Below are 15806 nucleotides of genomic sequence, written 5' to 3'. Positions count from 1 at the left end.
GACTCCATGTAATAACTTTAAAATGAGCAAATGCACAGCGGAAGATTTCGTTAATACCTAAGAGTAAACATGCTTAAAAGTGTCAACCAAAAGGTTGGTGAGTTCATAGGTTTATCATAAATAATGATTTTCAGTAGTTTTAATAGACCACAAGATTTCATTTACATAAACCACATTCAGGAATCACATCTGTATAAAATCATTCTCACAATAAATTGTCAGGTAACCGACATTAACAAAAATGCATATAGAATATCTCCAAAACATACAGGAATCACATCTGTATAATATCGAAGTACTAAAGCATTCTAACTCTCAAAATGGGGTGTGTTAATACTCATAGATCTATCTTTAATATTCACGTCAATTAGAGCGTATACTAATTCTTAGGCTAACAAGAAAAAACAAGGATATCCGGTATAACAATTTAGTCGAGGAATGTTTTAAAGTACTTTTGTCTATTTGGTCAAACATTTATAAAAGCGACGCATGTATTCTCAGCCAAAAAATGTATATTGTAAAAGCATTAATAAAAAGGGAGCTATAAAACTCACGATACGATATTTTGTAGTAAATATGCATACGACGGAACTGAACAAATGCATGGTTGGCCTCGGATTCACGAACCTATATCATTATATATATATATATATATATATATATATATATATATATATATATATATATATATATATATATATATATATATATATATAATATTTAAACAAGTTTATATAATAATATTATTAATATACTTGTTATATTAATAATTTATAAGTTATATTAATAAATAAATTAAATATAACTATTTTATATATTTTAAATTAATAATTAATATTTATATATCAGATTCTTATTAAAGTATTTTAATTAGAATATATATATATATATATATATATATATATATATATATATATATATATATATATATATATATGTCATTTATTATAAATATTATATATTAATGCTTAGAAATATTATATAATGTATTAAAATTAATATTTATATATATAAGTATATTACTATCTATAATATATTATATATTACGTATAACTTAATTACTATTATATAAATATAAATCATAACATTTTATTCAAAAATATAATAGTATGTAATATTAATATAGTTATGATATATGTGATAAATACATTTTAATATAAATAATATTTATTTGATATAATAATAATAGTAATAATAATAATAATAACAATAATAATAATAATACTAATAATAATAATAATAATAATAATAATAATAATAATAATAATCATCATCATCATATCTTCATCATCATCATTCATCATCGTACATCATCATCATCATCATCATCATCTTCTTCCTTTAACATCATCACCATCCTCAAGAATCATCACCATCATGCTTTATCATCATAATCGTTTCATCATAATCATTTCATGATCATCATTTATCATCATCGAATCATCACGCATCATCATATATCAACATTCAACATCATCATCGTACATCACAATCATCATTATTCATCTTTTTCATGTTACCATCATCGTATATCACAGAAACAGTAGCAGCAGTAAGATGGAAAACAGAAGGCAGTTCAGTTAGTATGTGGTAGTTCATGGTGGGTTACGGTGGTGAACCGAATAATAGAAAAATATTCAAAGGTGATGGTTTGTGATGGTAACCGAATAGTGATGGTGGTGGACTTGGTGGTCTGTTCGAACTATAAGACATAAAGTAACAGTAGTTGTACGATGGTTCTATGGATGGTGGTTCTCGGCTAAAACATCAGTAATACAAGTAGCAGTAGTTCGAAGGGAATAATAGTAGCAACTAATAGCAAGGCAGTCACAAGTTGCAGTTGTTTGGTGGTTTCGTTTCGAACGCAAAGCAGGAAACATGTAGTGATGATGTTCAAGTGGGGTTTAAAACCGAAACAAACACAGAAAATAAAAACGAATAACATGAATCACAGTTCGAAATGGCAACTAATGGGTGTTCGGGTAACAGTCCATGGTTGTAACGATCCGACTTCGTTATTCCAAAAACACGCTTAAATTTTTTTTTCTGAACCAATACATCTGGACGGCGTCCAGTTATTTGGACGGCGTCCAGCAGAGAAGACCAGGACAGCGTCCAGAGGATCTGGACGGCGTCCAATTGCACTGTCAGATTTTGACCTCGGTTCCAACTTACACGAGCGGAAAACCCGCTTCCCGACATTTTTAAACAAACGACTTTCACAATAATTCATATTAAGTAAAACTAAGAAGTTTCCACAATAAAACCGGGTTATACAACATCGGGCCCACATCGGCCGTTTTACGAATTTCGTTCAAAATACAAGTTTCGACCATAAGAGTTTAAATTCCAAACGGCACCTAGAGCATGGTGATTGGGGTTAAACTACCCACATTTTGGCCGATCTTCCAAAAAGCTAAACCCCCGAGAGCCTCTACTAGTCCAAACAAATACCTTTGCCCTTGTCCACGCCGGAGCCTAAAAAGTAAACAACGAGAGGGTAAGCTAAAGCTTAGTGAGTGCAATAGTTATACATATACATATATAACCTACTTACTTGCAATCACTTATACAATACCACATACAAGCTAGCAATTCAACAACTATGCAAACATTATGCATAAACCAATATCCGCAATTCATAATAAGCTAGCAACAACAATAGCATATAGTTCACAATTAAATATGCTAATACAAAATTCACACAACCATTGTTAACCAATCGTACAAGGGAATGGTACTCGCGAAAGACCGTCGGAGTTCATAACATCCATTAGTGTACGTACGCCGCATAATCACTAACCCCCGGGTGATGTCTTGAACACCGCAACTAACTCACCCCCATGACAATGTGGTGTCTTGAACACCGCGACAATTCCACATGTCAATCAAACCAATGAGTGGTGTCTTGAACACCGTGACAATTCCACTCCCATGACAATGTGGTGCCTTGAACACCGCGACAATTCCACATGTCAATCAAACCAATGAGTGGTGTCTTAAACACCACGACAATTCCATTCGTTACGTAGAATGTGGTGTCTTGAACACCGCGACAATTCCACATTCCACGCTACATAAATAAATACATTATATACGTACACGCATAATTATTCCACTCACCTTACGTCTTCGGTGAATTGGTAAACCAAGCTAGCAACTTCAAAATAACGTACCTATTACATTATGCACATATATCAATCATTCGTTCAAGTTGGTCAACCAACTTATTCGCCATCCAAATGCCAATTGGCCCATGGTGCAAAAGTGACCCATTTGCACCACTCATTCTAACACTAGGTCGGGATTATGTCAAACCCTTACCAACAATTTGATTATGGTCTTAATACACCTTTTAACACAAGGTTATCTCATTTTCACACCCATTAACCCACTTAGGAAATCAAAAACTCATTTGACCAATTTCAAGGTTAACACACTCATTTGGGTCACTATCAAACCCAAATACACCCATTCACTTTAAACACTAAGTGTGCTAGTGATTTACTAACATTTAAGACCCATATACACAATTTAACATTTCAAAACCCTAAGTTAGTCATCTTTTAGTCCTCATGACCCAAACTTACCCAAAACCCCCAAAACACTAATAATTGGGTTTTATGTTCATCACTAACCCAAACCCTAACCCTTAAACAATTAAAACAAGGAAATCAAGGTTAAGACTTACCAATACAATCAAAATGTATCTAGGGACTAGATAAACAACTTCAGAACTCGCACTTAGACCCGATTCGACCTTCTTCTTCCTTGATTTGAGCTCTCTCACTCTAGAACCCTTTCTCTCTCTAAATTGATTTGGAAGAGGTGTGGTAGTTGAAGATGGAGTAAATGGTGCTCCAAAAACTGATCTAGAGCCTTAAATTCGTCCACAAAGTGAAATTACCAAAATACCCATTTGTAATATCTAAAAACAAAACAGCTGGCCAGCCAGTTCATCTGGACGGCGTCCAGAATACTGGACGGCGTCTAGAATACTGGACGGCGTCCAGCCCTTCAAAACAGGACGGCGTCCCACCCTTTTGGACGGCGTCCAAACCATCTGGGAAAACATGATCTTACAATGGTGGTATTGATAGTGATCGATGATGGTTGTTTGAGAATGGTAGACGACAACAAAAGATGAGGCAGAAGTCGTGCAATAGCATGGATGGGATGTTTGGTTTAGTAACCGATAGAAGTAGAAAATAGAGAGCGAGCTATTTATATAACCCGTAAATAACAGTTAAATGGTAATAACATAATTCAATTCTTATTCGTTGGGGTGTAAATAAAGACTTATAACGATTACGCATATGTGTGTGTATGTGTTCATTGATTTATTATTGTTCTTTTTTGCATTTTTTTTTAATTTTCTTGTCTATTTTTTTAAACGCTAAAACCTTCATGAAGGGTGGTTAAGTCCTCTGAGTTTTACCGTCCATGCCCCGTATCAGTTTGGTGCGGGTTTCCTTCTGGGCATGCATTTGGGGGCGGGTATAGAACTGCGGGAGATGATCGCGTGGGTGGTTAAGTCCTCTGGGTGATCCCAACTAGCCAGGTGCGGACCAAGGATTTGACTATAAGGGTGGCTTACTCGAGAATTAGATGATAACCACAATAATAAAGTGTCATATTGTCATATTGAGATAAATATACAACGATAACCATTTTATATATAAAAAACGTACAAGTTAAACCAAATACATAAGTGATGTCAAATATAATAAGCAAAAACTAAACAAATTTTGCTCACGCCAAGCCATATTTTTCACGAGGTAACCTGTCAATAATAATAGTTACAAAGTCGAAATTAGTTAAATATTAATAAACATATGGTAAAATATAGTATATTAAAGGAATTGTACCTTGTGTGGTATAAGTTGGACATGTCGACGTTTTTGAGAAGCAAAAAGCATCAATTATTTTTATATCTGTGTAGCAAACAACTTTTTAGAAAGTCATCACCCACGCTACAACGAAGTCTAGTTTTCACAAGTTTCATTGCCGAGAAAGCTCTTTCACTTGTTGCAGTTGAAACTGAAAGAGTTAATATAAGACGGATCAACCTGTTAAGCAGCGGATAGACTTCGTTCTTCCCAGTTTCTTGTAGGCCTCTAAACAACTCTGCAATCGTACGAGCCTTTTTTTAACTGTAGATGATTAGACATATCTAGCTCATAATGTTGCAACTCATGTATTATCTGAGAATATGCTGTATCTTATTTATTGTTAGTTAATATCCCAATTTACGAAACTGCTTATTTGCGTAATTGCATTAGACATATCACATAGCATTTAGTCCGGTATTTAATAATTCTAGAAAAGTAAACACTTTGTTGGGTAAAGCCCATACAAATAATGGATAATTAAGTTGTCCTTGATTAAATATGATTTGGGCTTCAATTGAAGGAGGCTTAAGAAAAATAATTAATAATAACCTATTTATTTTTCATTGCAATTAGGTCCATTGGGGGAGGCTGAGCATTCCCCTGTCCCCTTCCTGACTCCGCTACTGCAACTAACTGTTGTCTAAAAAAAAGAAACAATTTATTAAAATAATTTTTAACGTGCCTCTGCATATGATAATACATGGATAAAGTTAAATGTTGATTAAGGTCAAAAGTAGATCTCCATATAATATTATCCGTAGTAAAAGGTAAAAACTAAAAAGAAGATATGATAAATAAATAAATAATATTACTTAAATAGTTATAGTTATTATTATTAATAACATACATATATATAACATATTATAAAAGATGGATCGGAATGGAATTATTAAATAGTCCTGCTTTCTGGCTTTCTGCCAACATGATCGGTTTGGTGTTGAAAAAGATAATACTGAAAAAAGTAACGAGACAACTTTATAGTATGCCCGTAAATTTTGGCTTTGAATAAACTAACTTCTAAGACCACTCGTAGTGGTGAAGAGTTTTTTACTCATGTTTCTTGCTTTTTGAATTTTTTTAGTGACTAGGACATGTTACTTTTTTTGATGGAGTATTGGTGGTTTAGTTTTTGGTGTTAGTTAGGAATATCATGATGATCATGTGTTAAAATATAATTGGATAAATATTAAAAAATGAATAAAAATAATAATTTTAAAATAATAAAAAATAAAAAAAAAACAAAACGCGGCGTCACCTTCTCCGTCAGATTCTAACCAAAGCTTGGAAAACGCCACAAAGCAACACAGTGGTACGCCAACTTATGGCGTTTCTTGCATGCCCCATCATTTGATGTTGGCGTTTTTGCCACCCGATACAAATAGTCTTAATTATCGAATAAGACACTGATTCCGGGGTCGAAATTTTTAATCTTGTGAATTCTTTAGCGTTATTACCCACATCTCGGGATTCAAACATTTATAAAATAGTCAGTATTGTGATGCCCTCAAACAGAGCCGTCTCGTTAGTTTACAACTTAACATTCGAAACTTATAAATTCTCTCTTATAAACGTTAAACTTTTTAACATATATAAAAAGATTTGGATCAATATTTCATGCGGATGAGGCTAATTTTTTTTATTCGTTTATTGAAAATTCGGGTTTGGTAGATATTCCTCTAGCCTGGAAGAAATTCACATGGGTGAACAAGGTGGCAACTAAGAAGAGCCGGATTGATAATGTTCTTGTTTGTGTAACACCGTACTTTTTACATACACATTTTTTTTTTTTTTAAAAGACACTCACAGCGGAAGACTTCATAATTTACACATCGTATCTTACTACATGGTAATATGATTAAACGATTCACTGGTGTTACGTTATTAATACAGACCGTTTCAAATATATATTATTTATTACAAAACATCAGAGTTATACACTGTGTCAAACATCTTGATTTGCCTTGCAAAACCCACCTAAAGCTGCTAATACACACCTGCAGGGCAAAACACTGTGGGGGAATTAGCATAACGCTAAGTGAATGAAAATATCTAGATGGACATCACTACAAGCATCAAGCACAGCTTAAAGGCACTGGTCACTAATCACTTAAAGCCATACACAAGAGGACCGGCAACCCATAGCTGATCAAGCTGGAATATACCGATAGTCCTCATTACTGAATCACTGGTATAGTCTTCCAGACGTGACGTACTCGTCATTCACACTATACCACCAATCAGTAACGTCTGGACCCAATACTACTACCCGACACCAAGGTAAATAGCATTGACCTCTTACGTCGCACAAAACACCTCGACGCACGTCGCACAAAACACCTCGACGTTTACTGGGTGCGCACATAATCACATATAGTCACTGCACTGGTCACATACTCATTACACAGTCTACTTAAGCATGACACAGATCACTATACTTGTCACTGTATAATCACATCCATAAAGATAATCCCACTCACCAATTTACCAGCAAAACTCAGTAGTCTAATGTCACTGAGTCTTCACATCCACTTTATCACCTGAGAATAGGATACTTCCAGTCAGACACAATCCCAGTAAATAATAATATTAATCAAACATAGAACACAGATGAAACCAACTAAACCTCGAACACGTGAGAGTTATCAATCACACACGTGTAAAAACCTACACGCGTGTGACTTTGTCACACGTATGGGTAAAATAACAAATACGTAAGTTTCATATTACTATTAAAAATAATAATAATAATAATATTAGTGATCTATGTATTTAGCCTCTATCCACTATCCCAATAATTTACCATTATAATCAAAATAATATCTCATAAAAAAATGTACATAGCTCGTATCCAATCAAATAGCAATTAACACAATAATAGTATATATATTAGTTTTATTAAATTAAATAACATGAGAGTACTTACTTTGAGATATTTTCTAAAAATGATGGTAGTAACCCTAGATCACGCTCCTTACTTAGAATTGCAGTGTATGTAAGTAGTATAGAAGTGAAATGGACGATTTGAAATTGAAGGAGTAAGAATGCTATTTATACTAAAAACTTGCAAGTAATCATTGAATCTAAACTATAAGTATTAGACGTGGCAATTACTTGTTGATCCTTAGCAAACAAGAAAACGTGGTTAGCAAATACTAGTAGCCTTGTCATATCATCTAGAATTTATCTTTGTTTTCATGCATACACAACTACATACGTGTCACTCTAGTGAATAAATATATAATCAAAATCAACGTGGCATCATGCTTATAACCATATGTATTTTTAACCTACTAGTCACTAGTCTAATTTATACTTCATAGGTTTTATACGTGGCAATATCATAACCATTTCTTTGTTACCAATCATGTGGAGGCTTGTATGCCACATGTTCATTTAAATATCTATATCATTATATTGCAACTTTAAGTACGTACTCCATAAAACAATTTAAACTATAATTAAGTCACTCATGTTTCTTTATAACATGTGACCTAAACTTGTTAATTAATAAACATTTTTGTTATTTAGAACACAATGTTTATATTAGGTAGTCCTAACGAAGCCCAATTTATTCAAACGAACCTGTTCTGCAACTCTTGGCACAAACTGGTCTCAACTAAACAACCAAATAATTATAAACATATAATTATTAAAATCACTAATTACGCCATACCCCAGGGTACAATGGTCATTTCATCTATGCCCAAAATGCGGGTGTTACAAATCTACCCCCCTTAAGAAGATTCCGTCCTCGGAATCTGATCACGGTTAAACAGATGAGGGTATTTAGAGATCATCAACTCCTCGGTCTCCCATGTTAGATTGGTGCCTAAACTATGCTTCCATTCCACACGCACCATAGGAATCTGCTTTTTACGTAACTCAGTCACTTTTCTGTCGACGATCCTCACTGGTTCTTCCACCAATTTCTTACTTGAATCTACTTTCAGATCTTGGAGTGGAAGAATTTGATTTTCATCGTCCACTTTACACTTACGAATATAGCAGATGTTGAACGTGTCATGAATACCAGCCAACTCTGGAGGAAGATCTAACACTACAGTTTGATCGTTTAGCACTTGACGAATTCTAAAAGGACCAATGTATCTCGGAGCTAGTTTTCCTCGTTTACCGAATCGAATTACACCCTTCCACGGTGACACTTTTAAATACACACGTTCACCTACAGTAAACGTCATTGGTCGTCGACGAGGATCTGCATACATCTTTTGTCGATCTCTAGCAGCTTTCAGCTTTTCACGTGCGATAGCCACTTTTTCCGCAGTCTGCTGCACAATTTCTGGACCCGCAAACTGTTTCTCACCTGCCTCCAACCAACACGATGGAGTTCGACACTTTCTACCATACAACATTTCATACGGCGGCATGCCAATGCTTGAATGATAGGAGTTGTTGTAAGCAAATTCGATCAATGGCAGATGATAATCCCACGATCCACCATACTCTAAAACACAAGCCCTTAACATATCCTCTAAGGTCTGAATAGTTCGTTCACTTTGACCGTCAGTCTGAGGATGATAAGCTGTACTTAGGTTGACACGAGTACCCAAATTTTCTTGTAGACTGTTCCAGAAACTAGACACAAATCGGGAATCTCTATCTGACACAATAGACAACGGTATCCCATGTCGCGATACTATTTCATTCAGATACAACTGAGCTAATTTTGTCAACGAAGCTGTTTCACTGGTAGCTAGAAAATGCGCACTTTTGGTTAAACGATCCACTATTACCCAAATCATGTCATTTCCTTTCTGGGTTCTAGGTAGTTTTGTCACAAAATCCATGGTGATATGTTCCCATTTCCACTCTGGAATCTCTAATTGACGCAAAGACCCATATGGTTTCTGGTGTTCCGCTTTCACTTGGGCGCAAATATGACACTTTTCCACGTATTGCGCGATGTCTGCTTTCATAGTTGGCCACCAATATAACACTTTCAGATCATGGTACATTTTTGTAATACCGGGATGCACAGATAATCTCGATTTATGTGCTTCATTTAAGATTAAATCCCTCAATCCTCCAAGTAACGGCACCCAAACTCGTTCACGATAAGTTTTTAATCCTCGCGAGTCATTCATCAATTCTACTCTTCTTTTCACCATTAGCTCAGATTTCAAATGTTCATCTTGTAATGCTTCAAGTTGAGTTATCTTTAGTCGATCAACTAAATCGGACACAATCTCAATTCGCATAAACTTTACACTGTCAGCGGATTTCTTACGACTTAACGCATCAGCCACAACGTTTGCTTTGCCAGGATGATATCTGATCTCACAGTCGTAATCCTTGATTAGTTCTTGCCACCGTCTCTGGCGCATGTTCATCTCTTTTTGCGAAAAGATATACTGTAAACTTTTATGATCAGTGCAGATAACACAGTGCGTACCATAAAGATAATGTCTCCACAACTTTAACGCAAACACTACTGCAGCCATTTCTAAGTCGTGTGCTGGGTAATTCTTTTCACTTGGTTTTAACTGTCGAGACGCATACGCAATTACACGATCTCTTTGCATTAATACACAACCCAAACCGGATAAGGATGCATCGCAGTACACAACGAAGTCGTCGGATCCCTCAGGTAAAGCTAACACTGGTGCTTGACACAATAAACTTTTCAAGGTCTGAAACGCAGTTTCCTGTTCATTACCCCACTGAAAAGACACATCCTTTCTAGTTAACTTCGTCAAAGAACTTGCAATCTTTGAAAAATCTTTAATAAACCGTCGGTAGTAACCGGCCAATCCTAGAAAACTCTTGATTTCTGTCGGATTCTTTGGTGAATTCCAATTCATCACAGCTTCAATTTTAGACGGATCCACTTTTATACCTTCTGCACAGATAATATGACCCAAAAATTGAACTTCACGTAACCAGAACTCACACTTTGAAAACTTTGCATACAATTGTTCACGTTTCAAAAGTTCCAACACTTTTCTTAAATGCTCAGCATGCTCGGACTCGGTTTTGGAATACACTAAGATGTCATCAATGAACACGATAACAAACTTATCCAAATACGGTTTACACACTCTATTCATAAGATCCATAAAAATTGCTGGAGCGTTGGTTAACCCAAACGGCATCACTAAGAACTCATAATGACCATAACGAGTACGAAATGCAGTCTTAGGAATGTCAGATTCAGCAACACGAACCTGGTGATATCCCGAACGTAGATCTATTTTCGAAAAGACCGAAGCTCCTTGAAGCTGATCGAATAAGTCATCTATCCTAGGAAGCGGATACTTATTCTTCACTGTTCTTTTATTTAATTCACGATAATCTATACACATTCGAAGCGTACCATCTTTCTTTTTCACGAATAACACTGGTGCACCCCACGGCGAAGAACTCGGACGAATGAACCCGCGGTCCAACAATTCTTGAATTTGAGACATCATTTCACGAATTTCTGAAGGAGCTAATCTATACGGAGCTTTAGCAACTGGCGTAGCCCCTGGCATTAACTCGATCTTATATTCAACTTCTCTGATCGGCGGTAAGCCTGGCAATTCATCTGGGAACACTTCTGGATATTCAGACACCACAGGAATATCGGACACTACTTTCTTTTCCTTCTTTACATTGATCACATAAGCTAAGAAAGAATCACATCCCTTGGACAAAGATTTTTGAGCTTTCATCATCGACAACAATGGACAACGGAACCCACCACGATCACCACGAGCCACTACCCGTTTTCCACCATCCACCGGAAAAGAAATAACTTTCCTATCGCACTTAATACTGGCCTTGTGGTCACTAAGCCAATTCATGCCTAGTACTACATCAAAGCTTGGTATAGGCATCACTAAACAAGTCACAGGGAAAAGACTACCCTCTATGTCAATAGTAATTCCAGACACAAACTTTGTGACTGGAACTGTCCTACCGTCACCCACCTCGACACTTAAAGGTTCATTTATTACACTAACGGGCACATTTAACTTAGCACAAAATGTAGTTGACACAAACGAGCAATTTGCTCCACAGTCAAATAGTACACGAGCCGGCACAGAATTTACTAAGAACATACCGGTGATTGCATCATCTGTAGCAGTGGCAGCGTCTACTGACATCTGAAAGGCTCTAGCTTCAGGTTGTGGGGGATTCTTGCGCTTCTGCCCCACAAAGGAAGCAGATGATCCCCCAGCTGACACAGCACGTACCCCTGACCCGGACCCCACCCCGGAATAACTCTTTCTTACAGCTGGACACTCTGCAGATCTGTGACCCTCTTTTTGACAATTCCAACACACATTATTCTTAAATGAACAATCTTGAGGCTCATGTCCCACTGTACCACAACGCAAACAACGTTTCGTCAAGGTTGTACACTGCCCACTATGCGAAGACTTACACATCCTACACCATGTCTTCTGACTGCTTGACATTGATCCACCCTGGCTAGATTGCCCTTTTGGCTTAAACCGACTTGATTTCTTTGATTGCTGGCTAGACTGACTTGCCGCTGGTTTCACTTGCGACACACTTTCAGTTTTCACACTTTTGGCCGACTTAATGTCACTTTCAGTTACCTTTGCTAACATATGCGCTTGTGACAAAGTAGTAGCAAGTCTTGCAATCGTGCGATACTCAGGTCGCAAAATTTCTACAAACCTTTCCACTCTGGACTGTTCGTCAGGTATCCACTGATGCACAAACCTTAACTTGTCCATAAACTGCTCAAACGCTTCATCGACTGTCATTTCTTCAGTCATCGTCATTTGCATGAACTCTTGCTTCAATCGATTGATATCAAATGCGGTGCAGTACTGCTCCTGGACCTTTGTAGAAAATTGTTCCCACGTGACCTGATTGAGTTGCTCTTCGGTCAACGGAGCAGTAATTGTATCCCACCAAACCATAGCTCGATTCTTTAACAGTCGGCTGGCATAAGTTACCCGCAATTCTGGTTCACATTGACAGGCTTTCAATGCCCGTTCAACTTCCCTTAGCCAATTCATTGTCACAATCGGATCGCGATGACCCGAATACTCAGAGGGCTTGCAGTCCATAAACTGTTTGAACGTACACTTTTTCTTCTCCTTTACCACTTGCTGAAACATAGGAGTTTGAAATGGATTCGTTGTCGCATACTGATATTGAAGAGGGTACTGGTATTGTTGAGAAGATTGATATGGCACTTGAGGTATAATTTGAGGTTGAGACTGGAATGGTTGAGAAGCACTACCCGATGGGTCAGATGTATACTGAGTACCAGTAAACCCTGGAGGTATCGGTGGATCACTTGCTTCAGACACCACAGTTGAATGCCTAATATGGGCTTCCAATTCCTTTACCTTTTCTCGAGTTTCCTGTAGCTGGCTTTCTAACTGTAAAACATATTCATCTGGATCACGTTCCGGACTATGCTCTACTGACGGCGCTCTAAATATTCCGGGTCCGGGAGTCAAAGGGGCATCGTTATTTCTGGTCTGATTAGCCATACCTGTCTGCAAACACATCATCTCACAAAAGCTTAGTTGATAACCCGTTAGCACCTATCACTAAGCACAATCACCTAGGCACATATCCCTACATTCACCTATTCCCCACTCGGATGTTTGACACAACACATTCATAAGTTTGGGAGTAGGTCACGTACACAGTGCACATACTGCCAAACCTACGCTCTGATACCAAATTGTAACACCGTACTTTTTACATACACATTTTTTTTTTTTTAAAAGACACTCACAGCGGAAGACTTCATAATTTACACATCGTATCTTACTACATGGTAATATGATTAAACGATTCACTGGTGTTACGTTATTAATACAGACCGTTTCAAATATATATTATTTATTACAAAACATCAGAGTTATACACTGTGTCAAACATCTTGATTTGCCTTGCAAAACCCACCTAAAGCTGCTAATACACACCTGCAGGGCAAAACACTGTGGGGGAATTAGCATAACGCTAAGTGAATGAAAATATCTAGATGGACATCACTACAAGCATCAAGCACAGCTTAAAGGCACTGGTCACTAATCACTTAAAGCCATACACAAGAGGACCGGCAACCCATAGCTGATCAAGCTGGAATATACCGATAGTCCTCATTACTGAATCACTGGTATAGTCTTCCAGACGTGACGTACTCGTCATTCACACTATACCACCAATCAGTAACGTCTGGACCCAATACTACTACCCGACACCAAGGTAAATAGCATTGACCTCTTACGTCGCACAAAACACCTCGACGCATGTCGCACAAAACACCTCGACGTTTACTGGGTGCGCACATAATCACATATAGTCACTGCACTGGTCACATACTCATTACACAGTCTACTTAAGCATGACACAGATCACTATACTTGTCACTGTATAATCACATCCATAAAGATAATCCCACTCACCAATTTACCAGCAAAACTCAGTAGTCTAATGTCACTGAGTCTTCACATCCACTTTATCACCTGAGAATAGGATACTTCCAGTCAGACACAATCCCAGTAAATAATAATATTAATCAAACATAGAACACAGATGAAACCAACTAAACCTCGAACACGTGAGAGTTATCAATCACACACGTGTAAAAACCTACACGCGTGTGACTTTGTCACACGTATGGGTAAAATAACAAATACGTAAGTTTCATATTACTATTAAAAATAATAATAATAATAATATTAGTGATCTATGTATTTAGCCTCTATCCACTATCCCAATAATTTACCATTATAATCAAAATAATATCTCATAAAAAAATGTACATAGCTCGTATCCAATCAAATAGCAATTAACACAATAATAGTATATATATTAGTTTTATTAAATTAAATAACATGAGAGTACTTACTTTGAGATATTTTCTAAAAATGATGGTAGTAACCCTAGATCACGCTCCTTACTTAGAATTGCAGTGTATGTAAGTAGTATAGAAGTGAAATGGACGATTTGAAATTGAAGGAGTAAGAATGCTATTTATACTAAAAACTTGCAAGTAATCATTGAATCTAAACTATAAGTATTAGACGTGGCAATTACTTGTTGATCCTTAGCAAACAAGAAAACGTGGTTAGCAAATACTAGTAGCCTTGTCATATCATCTAGAATTTATCTTTGTTTTCATGCATACACAACTACATACGTGTCACTCTAGTGAATAAATATATAATCAAAATCAACGTGGCATCATGCTTATAACCATATGTATTTTTAACCTACTAGTCACTAGTCTAATTTATACTTCATAGGTTTTATACGTGGCAATATCATAACCATTTCTTTGTTACCAATCATGTGGAGGCTTGTATGCCACATGTTCATTTAAATATCTATATCATTATATTGCAACTTTAAGTACGTACTCCATAAAACAATTTAAACTATAATTAAGTCACTCATGTTTCTTTATAACATGTGACCTAAACTTGTTAATTAATAAACATTTTTGTTATTTAGAACACAATGTTTATATTAGGTAGTCCTAACGAAGCCCAATTTATTCAAACGAACCTGTTCTGCAACTCTTGGCACAAACTGGTCTCAACTAAACAACCAAATAATTATAAACATATAATTATTAAAATCACTAATTACGCCATACCCCAGGGTACAATGGTCATTTCATCTATGCCCAAAATGCGGGTGTTACAGTTTGTCCGAAAGGTTTGAATATATTTGCAGACTTAAAGCTCTCGACGTTAACGAAGGTTCTATTGGACCATTTGCCACTTTTCTTACAAGATATAAAATATGATTTCGGTCTCACTCCTTTCAAATGCTTTAATTCGTGGTTCTTATATGAGGAATTCAATGACATTGTTAAAGCAACTACTTTTGAGGTTTACGATGACAGAGAGGCCATGTAGGACATGAAGATGAAGCATGTCAAGATTAAGATAAAAAAAAGCTGGATTA

The 15806-nt window shown here is 36.3% G+C and overlaps 2 protein-coding genes and 2 long non-coding RNA genes across 4 annotated transcripts; all 4 read right to left on the bottom strand.

Annotated features, from left to right (window-relative positions):
• Positions 1 to 6705: 6705 nt before the first annotated feature.
• Positions 6706 to 7900, bottom strand: LOC139847682 (uncharacterized). Its single transcript, XR_011759616.1, has 3 exons — positions 7816 to 7900; positions 7370 to 7429; positions 6706 to 6901 (listed from the first exon to the last, which is right to left on the bottom strand). It is a non-coding gene; the product is annotated as an uncharacterized lncRNA (long non-coding RNA).
• A 560-nt stretch (positions 7901 to 8460) lies between these two features.
• Positions 8461 to 9265, bottom strand: LOC139849103 (uncharacterized). Its single transcript, XM_071838776.1, has 3 exons — positions 9070 to 9265; positions 8750 to 8949; positions 8461 to 8508 (listed from the first exon to the last, which is right to left on the bottom strand). The coding sequence occupies exons 1-3, from the start codon at positions 9263 to 9265 to the stop codon at positions 8461 to 8463; spliced, it is 444 nt and encodes a 147-aa protein (XP_071694877.1).
• Positions 9266 to 9441: 176 nt separating this feature from the next.
• LOC139849102 (uncharacterized) lies at positions 9442 to 13372 on the bottom strand. Its single transcript, XM_071838775.1, has 4 exons — positions 11319 to 13372; positions 10346 to 10592; positions 10019 to 10264; positions 9442 to 9513 (listed from the first exon to the last, which is right to left on the bottom strand). Exons 1-4 carry the CDS (start codon positions 13370 to 13372, stop codon positions 9442 to 9444), a joined length of 2619 nt encoding a protein of 872 aa, XP_071694876.1.
• A 195-nt stretch (positions 13373 to 13567) lies between these two features.
• Positions 13568 to 14827, bottom strand: LOC139847683 (uncharacterized). Its single transcript, XR_011759617.1, has 3 exons — positions 14743 to 14827; positions 14297 to 14356; positions 13568 to 13828 (listed from the first exon to the last, which is right to left on the bottom strand). It is a non-coding gene; the product is annotated as an uncharacterized lncRNA (long non-coding RNA).
• Positions 14828 to 15806: the final 979 nt, after the last annotated feature.

The sequence above is a fragment of the Rutidosis leptorrhynchoides genome, chromosome 5, assembly GCF_046630445.1.
Source record: "Rutidosis leptorrhynchoides isolate AG116_Rl617_1_P2 chromosome 5, CSIRO_AGI_Rlap_v1, whole genome shotgun sequence".
NCBI lineage: Eukaryota > Viridiplantae > Streptophyta > Magnoliopsida > Asterales > Asteraceae > Rutidosis > Rutidosis leptorrhynchoides.
This window is presented reverse-complemented; position numbering and strand designations above follow the sequence as displayed.